The following is a 13099-nucleotide window of genomic DNA, read 5'->3' on the forward strand; positions in this document are numbered from 1 at the left end:
CATAATCATCGTTCAAAAATGTCAATGAGCCGTTGAATTGGCGAGTGTAGTTGCTCAACTTGTACCATGTTTTTTTAATGGTCTTAGCCTTACTAACAGTAGGGTATCTTTCACCATGTCTACCGACCATTTGCACTTGTTTCATCTCACAACCTTCAGGTAAGTCACGAGAAATACCATAGTCGCCAGGGAAGGAGTAGTATGGTCCTGCACCACCCAAGAATGGAATGATTTCTTCTTGGGTACCGATCTTGGCTACATCGGCTAGCTTGCCAAGAGGAATAGTACCTGCATTAACTAAAGAAGCGGCTAAAACTGAACAAACAATAGACTTGAACATTGGGAAACTCGAATTGTGCTTGATTTTTTTTATTTTTCATTCCTACAACTTCCAAATTCAATTGAGTTTCATTCAACAAACATTGAGTACTTATATATGATTTATTTTGCCATTCAAAGTTGTTTACTTTATCCAAAACGGGCTTGTCTTGTGTGTCGCGGCAACCAATTCGGTAATCTGGCATTTGGAATGCGTCCGGTGACAGCAACCAGAATGATTCATTTGGCTCGTTCGAAACCCACGTGTGAGTGCCAAGTTTCCGGAACACGGTTCCGCTTCGTTTAACAATGTGCCTGCTTAACAATGTGCCTGTTTATTGCTTTCTATATTTTTTTTAGATATGGATGGGAGCACTTTTTTAGAAAAACGTGCTAAATTAATAAATATATATATTGTTAAAGGCAAGGGGAAAAAATTGTATCAAGCTTTTTACTTTTTATGATTAAGCATTGGCTAATTGAGATGTTGCTGAATACCGTAATAGGAATTGGTTTAAGGAAAAAGGTGGCACTTATCACATATACTGCACATTCTTGTTGAAAACAGCCCTCAAGACCCCAGAGACGTGCCTGTGTACTTGACCGACAGGACTGGCAACTTACTAGCCTAACGTAACGACAGGGTGCTATAAGCAGTTTAACGGCATCAGGCCAACAACGTTCTTGCAACACGCAACTATTGATCGATAAATAATTAATGTGTACAGATTACGGTCAGAGCAATAGTGAGAAGAAGCAAGGTTGCAGCATGTCGGATCACGCTGTTCTGTAATTAATACATAGCTTACGGAGTCTTATTCAAGCCCTACTTACTAATTAAAATCAACCAGTAATAATAACATTGATTGCGTATATGAAAAAACTAGAGATGATTTGAGTCAATTGAAGGGAGAGGACTATTCCAGCTCAATTTTCTCGAGTAGAGAGGGGAAGAATATCATGCTTTCTTCTATTACCACAAGGAGTGTTTAGCTTTTTCCTTTTTTTTTTTTCTTTCGCTTTTCTATGAAATGCTAAAATTAAAAAAAAAATGAAGTGATGGGATACTCAAAGAACACCGGATTTAGCCGTTGATCCTTTGATTTGAACGCCGGTGCTCACAATATCATCTCCTTCTTCCGAATACAAAACAATCAAGATTAATTCCAAAGATGCGTGTTTTGATAACTAACGATGACGGTCCCCTGAGTGATCAATTTTCACCATACATCAGACCCTTTATTCAATATATTAAGAGATCTTATCCTGATTGGGAAATTACAATCTGCGTGCCACACGTTCAAAAATCATGGGTCGGTAAGGCTCATCTTGCTGGTAAGAACTTGACGGCTCAATTTATATATTCCAAAGTCGACGCTGAAGATAATACTTTCTGGGGTCCTTTTATCCAGCCCCAACTAAAGTCGAACAACTCCAAATTGCCTTACGTTTTGAATGCAGAAATTCCGAAAGATGCGATCGAGTGGGTATTGATTGACGGAACCCCAGCATCGTGTGTAAATATCGGGTTACATTTACTCTCTAACGATCAATTCGATTTAGTGCTGTCAGGTCCAAATGTTGGCAGAAATACATCTGCGGCGTATATTACATCATCTGGCACAGTGGGTGGTGCAATGGAATCCGTTATTTCAGGAAATACAAAGGCAATTGCTATATCATGGGCCTACTTTAATGGGTTGAAGGATGCTTCTCCTGTACTGATGCAAATGGCCTCCAAGAGATCCCTAGACGTTATAGATCATCTTGTGAAAAACTGGGACCCAAAGACCGATCTATATAGTATTAATATACCTTTAGTGGAGACTCTTAATGACGATACCAAGGTATATTATGCGCCAATCTGGGAAAACAGATGGACTCCAATATTCAACGGGCCTCATATTAATTTAGAGAATAACTTTGCTGAGATCGAAGATGGTAACGAATCATCATCGATTTCCTTTCACTGGGCTCCAAAGTTTGGTGCACATAATGATTCTATCCACTACAAGAACGAGTATAAAGATAGGACTGCTTTAACTGATGCTGAAGTCATAGAATCCAAAATGATTAGTGTTACGCCTATGAAAGCCACGTTCAAGGGTGTTAATCATCTACTTGGAGAGTTAAAGCTGACTCAAAAAGAAAACGGTTCACCAAAGATAAATAGCCTTGCAGTGGTGAGTATCGATCCAATGGAATATATATATAAACCTTTAACGAGCGCATTGAAAAAATACTTGCCACAGTTGGAAATCGTGCCAAGCTTACCAGAATTCGAGAGTGGTAAACACGAAAACCAAACGAAGATTTTCCACTACGGTGACTATGAGCAACTAGACATGGACAAATTAATGGAACTACCAAAAAATTATTACACCAACTCTTATATATACAGAAAAGCATTGATCAGAAAGCACTTTCTTTCGCACACTATCCAAACGTATACAGCAAAACATCCAGATTCCATTTTGAAGAAAGCATATTTAGAATCGTTCACTATTGATTTAGACTATGCAGAATTTTTAGATGATGCATTAGACGAAAACTGGGAGTTACGTCAAGAATTGGAAAACGAAAGTAAAGGCAAATGGTGGATTGTGAAACCAAGTATGAGCGATAAAGGTCAAGGTATTAGGGTATTCAAGACCATCCAAGACCTACAAGCCATTTTCGATTCTTTTGATGACGAAGATAGCGAAGCGGAAGAGAGTGGAAATGACGACGACGCAAATGCAGAATTCATGGATAATAACAAAGTAAATATCTCCCAATTGCGCCACTTTATCATACAAGAATATTCAACGAGCCCATTATTGCTATCATCCATGGATAATAGAAAGTTTCATATAAGGTGTTATGTTGTTTGTAAAGGGGATTTACAAGTATTCGTATACGATAGGATGCTAGCACTATTTGCTGCTAAACCGTTTGTCCCTCTAGATCCTAACACATATTCCGTAACAGATTTGAAAGATTTGGAGTGCCATCTGACTAATACATGCTTGCAAAGCAAGAAGAAAGATAAAGATTCTTCTGTTTTGGAGTTTGATTCCCTAGAAGAAATTCCAAACGAGAAAAAGTTGAAAATTAAGGAACAGATTCATTGCATAACAAATGACGTTTTCTTAGCGGCAGTAAATGTAAACAGGCTAAACTTCCAACCGTTACCAAATGCGTTTGAGACCTATGGTGTAGATTTCTTGGTCGATTCGGATTATGAAGTCAAGTTATTGGAGATCAATGCTTTCCCAGATTTCAAGCAAACTGGTAAAGACTTGAAGGACCTCATTGATGAATTGTTTGACGATACTGTCAAGTATTGTGTTGCCCCAATCTTTAAAGGTAACAACAAGATCGAAGATGAAGAAGATCCAAACTTTGTAAAGGTTATCGACTACACTTCAAATGATTGGTGAATAAAAGGTAAAGACGAAACCCCCCAAAGTTATTATTATTATTACTAATTATTTTCAAATAAGATACATATTGTTGTTTTATTTCTAGATTTATCTTTTTTTTTTTCATCGCGACAATCAAGCTCTATTAGCCTCATCGTCAGGTTCATTATCATCAGCCACGCCATCTTCCATGCCATTCTCAATTTCTTCTTCGAAATTTGTTGTCTTGTTTGTTGTAGCACTGATCAACCCTCTCTTGACAACACGCAGCGCTACTGGAATAGTAATATCATCGTCTGAAATGCCCAAGAACTCTCGGCTCCAGCTTAATATCCTCCCCCTTATTCTATTGGCCTTTATCACGGATTTTCTAATTTTTTGCAAGTTTCTTATGAATTCTTTGTTTCTTTGTAATGCGATCTGTGATAGCTGTCTAGCTGATTCAATTTCGTCGTTCAATTGTTGTTGTTCCGCTGCTGTTAACGTCGAAATAGAGACGGATCCGGATGATGATGGTAGCAATGATAGAAGTGCATTAGATTGTTCTAGTTTTGGTAGGGCAAAAAAAGGGTCTTCATCTTTAGTTTCTTCCGTTTCATTATTGGAGTATTCATCCTCTGTAGTCATGGTGGTGTTGACATTAGTTTCGTTGATACTATTCTTTGGACTATTTCCGGTTAATCCGGTTGCTTTACAGTCCTCAGGTAAAGTTAAGTTATGATTGTAAGGTGGTAGGTATAAGTTGGATTCATAGATCGGTTCTGGATGATCACCCAAAAACACTTCTAAAAACTGGGAATATCTAACAACTGACATTTGCTCCCTTTCAATCATTAGAATAATTTGGGTAGCCAGGTTCTTCAAAATTAAGCTTGAAAAAGTTTTTGAGATTGTTTTATGGTTTATTACGTCCCCAAGCGAAAGAATTGGGGTCAAAATCTCCTTAATGTTCACTAATCTTGATAGGTCGTCTTCATCTTCATCGCCGTCATAATCATCAGTGATGCCATCGTCGCTTTCGTTGCTTTCGTTGGTGTTGTTTTCACCACCAATTGAGACTGGCTCAACGTTGATGTCGGGTGTGAATTTTATTCTTTTACGTCTCCTGTTAGTTTTATTATCAGCCGCAATATTTGTTTGTAAAAGGCGATGCTCTGAACCGTTATAAAAGACGGTCTGCTCAATAATGGGCTTAGAATTATTCAAATCTCTTCTGGTAACCACTTCACTCTTCTGCAACAGTTTATTACCTCTATTGGAAGATACTCCAGTAGCTTCAGGGTAGATCAATTTCCCATCAATAGATCTTTTCAGCACCTGGTAGTTACCGCTTTTTTCCTTTATTATTCTTCTGGTGAATGCGCTAATTATACTAGATTCATTCGCTAGCACACTCTTGTCTTCTAGTCCCACCTTGTTGGCTCCAAGATCCTGAACCTTCATTTCAATCTGATTGAGAAGCAACTGTTGCACCCTTGTTTCTAGCGTACTTCTTTCTAAGAAATGCTGTCATCAAGCATTGTTTCTTCCTTTTACTTCAAGAAGTCAATATTTTACAGAAAATGAGCCCGCTACCCGGCGTCGGACCTCTCGAATATAGGAGATAATAAAGATTTTCAATTAAAGCCGTTTTAGAATGAACCCTGTCATTCTTATTTGAAAGAGATATTAGTTGTTTTTGCACTACCGCTACCTTCATTTGTGATAATACGAAAAAGTTTCTCGAGGAAATAGTAATTGTCTAACTACCGTAACGAAAAGCAAGTGAGAAAAAAAAAAAAAAGATGGTTTTCTGCACAATCTTAAAATGGCTTTTCGCTGCCTACCTACTGTCTTCATACAAGTCACTACCTGGTGCATATTTTTTTAGATTTTATTACTGCGTGATTCCTATTTTATTTTTGCCTATTGTCACAGGATCGAAGACCAAAAATATCAAGAAACTTAAAGAAAACGAATACGGTTGCTTCTCGTACACCAAACTGGACACATATGCCTCTCCATTCGAATGTGACTTTTACTTTCATAAAAGTAATAGCACCTATTTTGAAGAGTTGGATATTTCAAGAGGCGGCTTGATGTGTAAGATTTTTCAGAAGTTGATGCTCAATTCCAAGCATTACCCATATATTCCAGTCGCAAACGTTTTCACCAACTTCTTAAAGGAGATCAAGCCTTTCCAAAAATACTCTGTTACATCGAGGATCATTTGTTGGGATGAGAAATGGATTTATGTTATGAGCAGATTCACCATCAAAAACGGCACCGTTCTATGCTCACTATCGCTGACAAAATATGTCTTGAAGGAGGGCAGAAAGACAATCAAGCCAAAGGATGCATTTGAATACTGTGACATATACAATGAGAAGGTCGCCAAAATTTCTGAAGAAAATCTAAAACTTTTAACAGAGCATTGTGGTTTTCACGAAACTGTACCGTTAGAAAACTTGGACCTGAGCTACTGTTCCCAAATTTAAATTCTTTATACATACATATAAATAGTACCATTGAACATATATATCGTTCTTTCCCAGGTTTTCTTGTGCAGGTGATGTTTTATCTTCAGTTGAGAACATTGTACCTCTCTTCCCTTAATTTTTCGGAATGCTAAAAGAGAAAAGCAGACATACATATCTTTGAAAATATATAGGCATGTTAAATGGAAAAATAGAGAGAACATAGGCTAAAACACAGGAAAACGAAGAAAACACTTAAAATGGGGGCACAGCTATCCCTGTTGGTTCAGACGTCCCCTTCCATTGCCATTTTTTCATACATCGATGTTTTAGAAGAAGTACACTATGTTTCTCAGCTGAACTCATCAAGATTTTTAAAAACATGCAAAGCACTAGACCCTAATGGCGAAATTGTTATCAAAGTGTTCATCAAGCCCACAGATCAGTATAGCTTACAGCCTTTTCTTCAACAGATAAAGGCCCAATCGTTTAAGCTGGGACAGCTACCACACGTTTTGAACTATAGTAAATTGATCGAAACGAATAGAGCCGGCTATATGATACGGCAGCACCTGAAAAATAATTTATACGATAGGTTGAGTTTGAGGCCGTATTTACAGGACATTGAATTGAAATTCATTGCTTTCCAACTGCTGAATTCGTTAAGAGACATTCATAATCTAAATATTGTTCATGGTGATATAAAAACAGAAAACATTTTAGTGACAAGTTGGAATTGGTGCATATTGACAGATTTTGCTGCATTTATCAAACCTGTATATCTGCCGGAGGATAATCCAGGTGAGTTTTTATTCTATTTTGATACTTCAAAGAGAAGAACTTGTTATTTAGCTCCAGAAAGATTTAACTCCAAACTTTATCAAGACGGCCATTCCAAAAATGATACGTTAACCAAAGAAATGGATGTATTTAGTCTTGGTTGTGTTATCGCTGAAATATTTGCTGAAGGCAGACCCATTTTCAACCTATCACAACTATTCAAATACAAAAGTAACACATATGATATCAATAAGGAATTTCTTATGGAGGAAATGAAATCTGTCGATTTAAGAAACATGATTCTAGACATGGTCCAATTAGATCCTGGAAAGAGGCTATCGTGTGATGAGTTATTAAATAGATATCGCGGAAATTTCTTTCCTGATTATTTCTACACTTTCACTTACGATTATTTCAGAAATTTAGTAACTATGACAACAAGTACACCAATCACAGATAGTGCTTTTACTAATAGTACATTAGAGGATAACCTGAAGCTTCTCGATGAAACTACCGAAAAAATTTATAAGGATTTCCCGCAAATCTGTCATTGTCTAGATTTTCCTCTAACCAAAGGCAAGGACAAGATAAAAGCAGATTCATTAACTTTCACATCTGATGTCATAGATAGAGAAGATAGTCAGCTACTTAACGCCAACTTGTACTTCCCCGGAAACCATCATCTAGTTTTGCAGAAATTCACCCAAGTATCGGAAAAAGTAAAATCGGTTAAAGAAGAATGTGCTTTACTTTTCACCTCGTATTTATCTCATAGTCTAAGAAATATTGTTTTAAGGACTACAAAATTAAAAAATTTAGAACTATTAGCAGTATTTGCGCAGTTTGTTTCAGATGAAAATAAAATCGATCGGGTTGTGCCTTATCTCGTGTGCTGTTTTGAAGATAGCGATCAGGATGTGCAAGCCCTATCTTTGTTAACATTTACCCAAGTACTATCATCTGTGCGAACACTGGACCAGTTGAACGAAAACGTATTCGTAGACTACTTACTACCAAGACTGAAAAGATTACTCATTACCAATAGACAAAATAGTAATTATCTAAGAATCGTATTCGCTAATTGTTTGAGCGACTTAGCTGTTATCATCAACAGATTTCAAGAAATTACTTTTGCCAAGCACTATAATAACAACTCAACAGATAACAATTTGGAAATTATGGAAAGCGCCACTAAATATTCAGCAAAACTGATTCAAAGTGTCGAAGATTTAACAGTACTTTTTCTAACGGATAATGATACAAACGTAAAAATGGCACTTTTGCATAACATCTTACCACTTTGTAAATTTTTTGGCAGAGAGAGAACAAATGATATCATATTAAGCCATTTAATAACCTACTTAAATGACAAAGATCCCGCGTTACGGGTTTCCTTGATTCAAACGATATCAGGAATTTCAGTTCTTTTAGGCACTGTTACATTAGAGCAGTACATTCTACCGTTATTGATTCAGACTATCACAGATTCAGAAGAGTTGGTAGTAATAAGCGTCTTACAAAGTTTGAAGTCTCTATTCAAGACGGGATTAATAAGAAAAAAATTCTATATCGATATTTCGAAAACAATCTCCCCCCTACTACTGCATCCCAATAATTGGATAAGACATTTTACACTAATGATAATCATAGAAATCATTAATAAATTGTCAAAAGCGGAAGTCTACTGCATTCTGTATCCAATAATAAGGCCCTTTTTTGAGTTCGATGTTGAGTTTAATTTTGAATCAATGATAACCTGTTGCAAGCAACCAGTGTCAAGATCCGTTTACAATTTACTGTGTAGCTGGGCTGTTAGAGCCTCAAAGTCCTTATTTTGGAAAAAAGTCTCCACAAATCATGTAGATTCCTTTGGAAACAATAGAATTCAATTTATAACAAAGGACTTCTCCAGCAAGAACTATGGGTTTAGTAAAAAAGGCGTGAAATTGGACTCTTCTATAAAAGGCGTTAAGTCGCCATCTACTGTTCATTCCTATGATAATAAGGAAATCCCGTTAACAGCCGAAGATAGAAATTGGATTGATAAGTTTCGCGTCATTGGGCTAACAGAGAAAGACATCTGGAAAATTATAGCCCTAAGGGGTTATGTAATAAGGACTGCAAAGATCATAGCGACAAACCCAGATTTTCTTTATAGCAACAAGCGCCACCACTTGCTAATACAAAATTCGCCCCCAAATCTAAACCTTACAAATGTCATGCCGAGGAATATATTTTTTGATGTAGAGTTTGCTGAACAATCGACAAGAGAGTCCCAAGATCCTAGTATAGAAAACCAGCAAATATATACAAACGATGAAAGTGAGCAAACTAGCAATAAGTTGAGCGTCAATAGTGCTAAGCAGCTATCCACGATCATGGACATTAATGGGTCGTTAATGTTCAAGAATAAATCCATTGCTACTACAACTTCAAATTTAAGAAATGTTTTTGTTCAGTTGGAACCAACATCCTATCACAAATATTCAACAAATCACGGAATGAATGATAATGTTGACGTCAAACCAGAAAGGCAAGTAATGGTTAGCAACAGTTATGATGGAGACGTTGAGACCATACAAAAATTTTTGTCAACCTTTAAGATTCTACCACCTTTAAGAGACTATAAAGAGTTTGGACCTATTGTAGAAGTTTTGGAAAATCCAGATATGAGTAAACTAACAGGTAAGCTAATAGCTACACTAATGGAAAACGAACCCAATTCTATCACGGCTGCTACTGTATCCTGTGGAGAAGTACCGTATTTAGTAACGGGTTCAGACCAGGGTGTGGTCAAAATTTGGAACTTAAGAGAAATTGCACTCGGTGAGGTTTACTCCTCTTCCTTAACTTATGATTGCTCCTCAAGCATAACTCAGTTGACTATAATTCCGAAGTTTGATGCTTTTGCAGTTTCCAGCAAAGACGGACAAATCATTATATTGAGGGTTAATCATTACAAACAAGAAAATGAAACAAAATTCTCAAACTGCGAATGCATTAGAAAACTCAGCTTAAAAAATTTGGATAAACACGAATATGGTACGAGAACGAGAGCGTTTGTAAACGATGAGAAATCTGTATTAATAGTTTTAACGAACTTATCAAGGGTGATGATATTTGACATTAAAACCTTAGAAAGAATACAAGTCATTGAGAGTTCTCCAAGACATGGTGCCATTTCTAGCATCTGTATCGATGAGGTTTGCTGTGCCTTGGTTTTGGGGACAACAAGAGGTATTATTGACATATGGGACATCCGCTTCAATGTCATGATAAAAAGTTGGTCATTCGGGGATCACACGCCCATTACTCATATAGAGACATGTGGGTTTTACGGGGAAAATTCCATAATCGTCGTAGGCGGTAGTTCAAAAACATACCTGACAATTTGGAATTTTGTTAAGGGACATTGTCAAACCGCGTTCATAAACTCTGATGAGCAACCATCCATGGAACACTTCTTGCCGCTTGAAAAAGATTTGGAAGATTTAGGGTTTTGTGGAGTCAAGTCTTTACATGCATTGAGTACAATTTCAGTATCAAATAATAAAATCTTTGTTACTGACGAATCTACTAGATCCATTATCATGTTTGACCTGAAGGAATTATCGCTCTCTAAGGCAGTGGTCAGTCCATCAAGATTTGACGATGTCTTTATTCCAACACAAATTACGGCCAATCTTACTATATTATTGAGGAAAAGGAAACCTTCCAGCACCCACCCAGGTGACGATTCATTATACCATCATGATATCATAAATGCGTTGGCTACAATTCAGGTCGATCAAATACCTCTACTGATTGTTTGCGATAATTCTGGGCTTATTGGAATTTTCCAGTAATCTCGATCCTTTTTATAATCTATCTATAAACGTTAACGGTATATACTTATATAAGTTTTGAGCATTTTAGCGTTTTATTTATTGGCTTGCGACGCGTTGTGAATATTCAGTGTAAAAAATGGCTATAAGGTAAATAAGAGATGAAGGTATGGAAGAAATAATAGACTAGCAATACCTCACCATTTCATCGGATTAAATGCGCCAGGAGATAGAGTTTATCGATGAAGTGGATTCAAAAAACGATGCCAGTATTCAAATTCTCGATGGATCATCTAACGTTGAAGTCATTGCTTTATCAGAATCAGTGGACCAAGATGAGGTTAAAAGGTCAGCACATGGCGAACATACAATACCATCCTCGCCAGAGAACAACCCTCTTAGTCTGAATGATATTGAGATTATTGAACCAAACAAATCTATAGAACTTTCTGCGCCGTTTTATCAGGATATTAGCACAAGTAAACTGGATGACTGTGTCATGGACTCGTCGTTAAAAGATGAAGATCACACAGGAGGGAAGACTAAAAGACTTTTGGATGATCTCATAAATGACGAGTGGTCAGCCGATGTCGAGTCGAGTGAAAGGAAACAAAGCAAACATCAGTTCAACTTGAAAAACGTTGCAGAGAAATGGGGAGTACAGCCTTGCAAAAATTCCGGATCAGTTGTTATCGGTCATGAATATAGAGAAATCCCTGTTGTCCAAACTAATAACGGTGATATCGATAGCCAAAAATCACAGGTGGAAGCAGCCAATATATTATTTGACTTCCCATTGTCTCCAGTAAACTACGATAGCCCATCAAAAGAAAAGCCGTCATCGACTGCGAACCACACTTCTCTACCAGACCGTTATGTAGAAGCATTGGCAGAAGGCAATCAAGATGGCGTTCTGAAGGTCACACAAAATAGTGTACACCAAAAAGATGAAGGCCAGTTGAGATATATTCCAAAAAAGAAGAAAAGAACCATCGCGTTATCAAGAACACAAACCAAAAACGTTAAATCACCTGATACAGTGGAATTGAACCTATCTAAATTCCTTGATGACTCAGATAATTGCAGTGTTGATATTCTTTCAACGCCTACAAAAAAGTTGAATATACTAAGGACATGTAGTCAACCAATTATAGGCAATTCTGACCGTTCGCAAGAAGCCAAACGCTCGAAAACTTTAGCAACTGAAAACGTCAAAAGCGTCAAAAGCACTGCCAGAGAAATTTCTCAGCTGGAAAATTATATAACTTATGGCCAGTATTACTCCAGAGAAGAATCAAGAAGCAAAATACGACATCTATTAACGGAGAATAAGAACGCGTTTAAACAGGTCAATCAGATATATCGTGATAATGTAAAAGCGCGCTCTCAAATAATTATAGAGCTTTCACCGAACCTTTTTCAGTTGTTTCAAAAGATCGAGAGTAATCTGCAACAACAAGTGGCACCGGCGATTATCCAACCGAGTTATGACGATTCTATACCTCTCATAAGGTTTCTTCGGAAGTGCGACAGTATTTACGACTTTAGTAACGACTTCTACTACCCTTGTGATCCTAAAATTGTAGAAGAAAATGTTTCTATTCTATATTACGATGCGCAGGAATTTTTTGAACAATATACATCACAGAAGAAGGAATTGTATAGGAAGATACGTTTTTTTTCAAAGAATGGAAAACATGTGATACTTGTATTAAGTGATTTGAATAAACTAAAGAGGGCCATTTTCCAATTAGAAGATAAAAGATATAAAGCTAGGGTAGAACAACGATTATCAGGAACCGAAGAAGCACTAAGGCCTAAAAGCAAAAAATCAAATCAGGTTGGAGAACTAGGGATAAAGAAATTCGATTTAGAACAACGGCTTCGCTTCATTGATAGAGAATGGAATGTTAAAATTCATACTGCGAACTCACACATGGAGTTTATTAATTCCTTACCGAATTTGGTTTCATTGGTTGGTAAACAACGTATGGACCCCGCAATTAGATATATGAAATACGCCCATTTGAACGTCAAATCCGCGCAGGATGGTAGAGACACGTTGAGAAAAACCTTCCATCAAATTGGGAGGATGCCTGAGTTGAAAGCCAATAATGCTGTGGGTTTGTATCCCAGTTTCCAATCACTATTCGAAGATATGCAAAAGGGGCGATTACAGTCTGATAATGAAGGAAAGTATTTGATGACTGAAGCGATAGAGAGAAGACTCTACAAATTGTTTACTAGTACTGACCCCAATGGTGTTATCGAATAATAATGAAAATGCACTTTTGGTGAAAGGGCATATACTATGTAA

The 13099-nt window shown here is 37.0% G+C and overlaps 5 protein-coding genes across 5 annotated transcripts; 4 read left to right on the plus strand and 1 right to left on the minus strand.

Annotated features, from left to right (window-relative positions):
• Positions 1 to 1490: 1490 nt before the first annotated feature.
• Positions 1491 to 3740, plus strand: PBY1 (putative tubulin tyrosine ligase; the record flags this gene model as incomplete). The annotated part of the gene is made up of 1 exon (XM_018364331.1): positions 1491 to 3740. One exon carries the CDS (start codon positions 1491 to 1493, stop codon positions 3738 to 3740), a length of 2250 nt encoding a protein of 749 aa, XP_018223132.1.
• Positions 3741 to 3857: 117 nt separating this feature from the next.
• Positions 3858 to 5165, minus strand: RXT2 (Rxt2p; the record flags this gene model as incomplete). Its single annotated transcript, XM_018364332.1, has 1 exon — positions 3858 to 5165. One exon carries the CDS (start codon positions 5163 to 5165, stop codon positions 3858 to 3860), a length of 1308 nt encoding a protein of 435 aa, XP_018223133.1.
• Positions 5166 to 5506: 341 nt separating this feature from the next.
• On the plus strand, positions 5507 to 6199 carry DI49_1128 (uncharacterized protein; the record flags this gene model as incomplete). Its single annotated transcript, XM_018364333.1, has 1 exon — positions 5507 to 6199. One exon carries the CDS (start codon positions 5507 to 5509, stop codon positions 6197 to 6199), a length of 693 nt encoding a protein of 230 aa, XP_018223134.1.
• A 239-nt stretch (positions 6200 to 6438) lies between these two features.
• VPS15 (ubiquitin-binding serine/threonine protein kinase VPS15) lies at positions 6439 to 10803 on the plus strand (the record flags this gene model as incomplete). The annotated part of the gene is made up of 1 exon (XM_018364334.1): positions 6439 to 10803. One exon carries the CDS (start codon positions 6439 to 6441, stop codon positions 10801 to 10803), a length of 4365 nt encoding a protein of 1454 aa, XP_018223135.1.
• Positions 10804 to 10999: 196 nt separating this feature from the next.
• Positions 11000 to 13057, plus strand: MMS4 (Mms4p; the record flags this gene model as incomplete). Its single annotated transcript, XM_018364335.1, has 1 exon — positions 11000 to 13057. One exon carries the CDS (start codon positions 11000 to 11002, stop codon positions 13055 to 13057), a length of 2058 nt encoding a protein of 685 aa, XP_018223136.1.
• Positions 13058 to 13099: the final 42 nt, after the last annotated feature.

The sequence above is a fragment of the Saccharomyces eubayanus genome, chromosome IV (genome assembly GCF_001298625.1).
Source record: "Saccharomyces eubayanus strain FM1318 chromosome IV, whole genome shotgun sequence".
Classification (NCBI taxonomy): Eukaryota; Fungi; Ascomycota; class Saccharomycetes; order Saccharomycetales; family Saccharomycetaceae; genus Saccharomyces; species Saccharomyces eubayanus.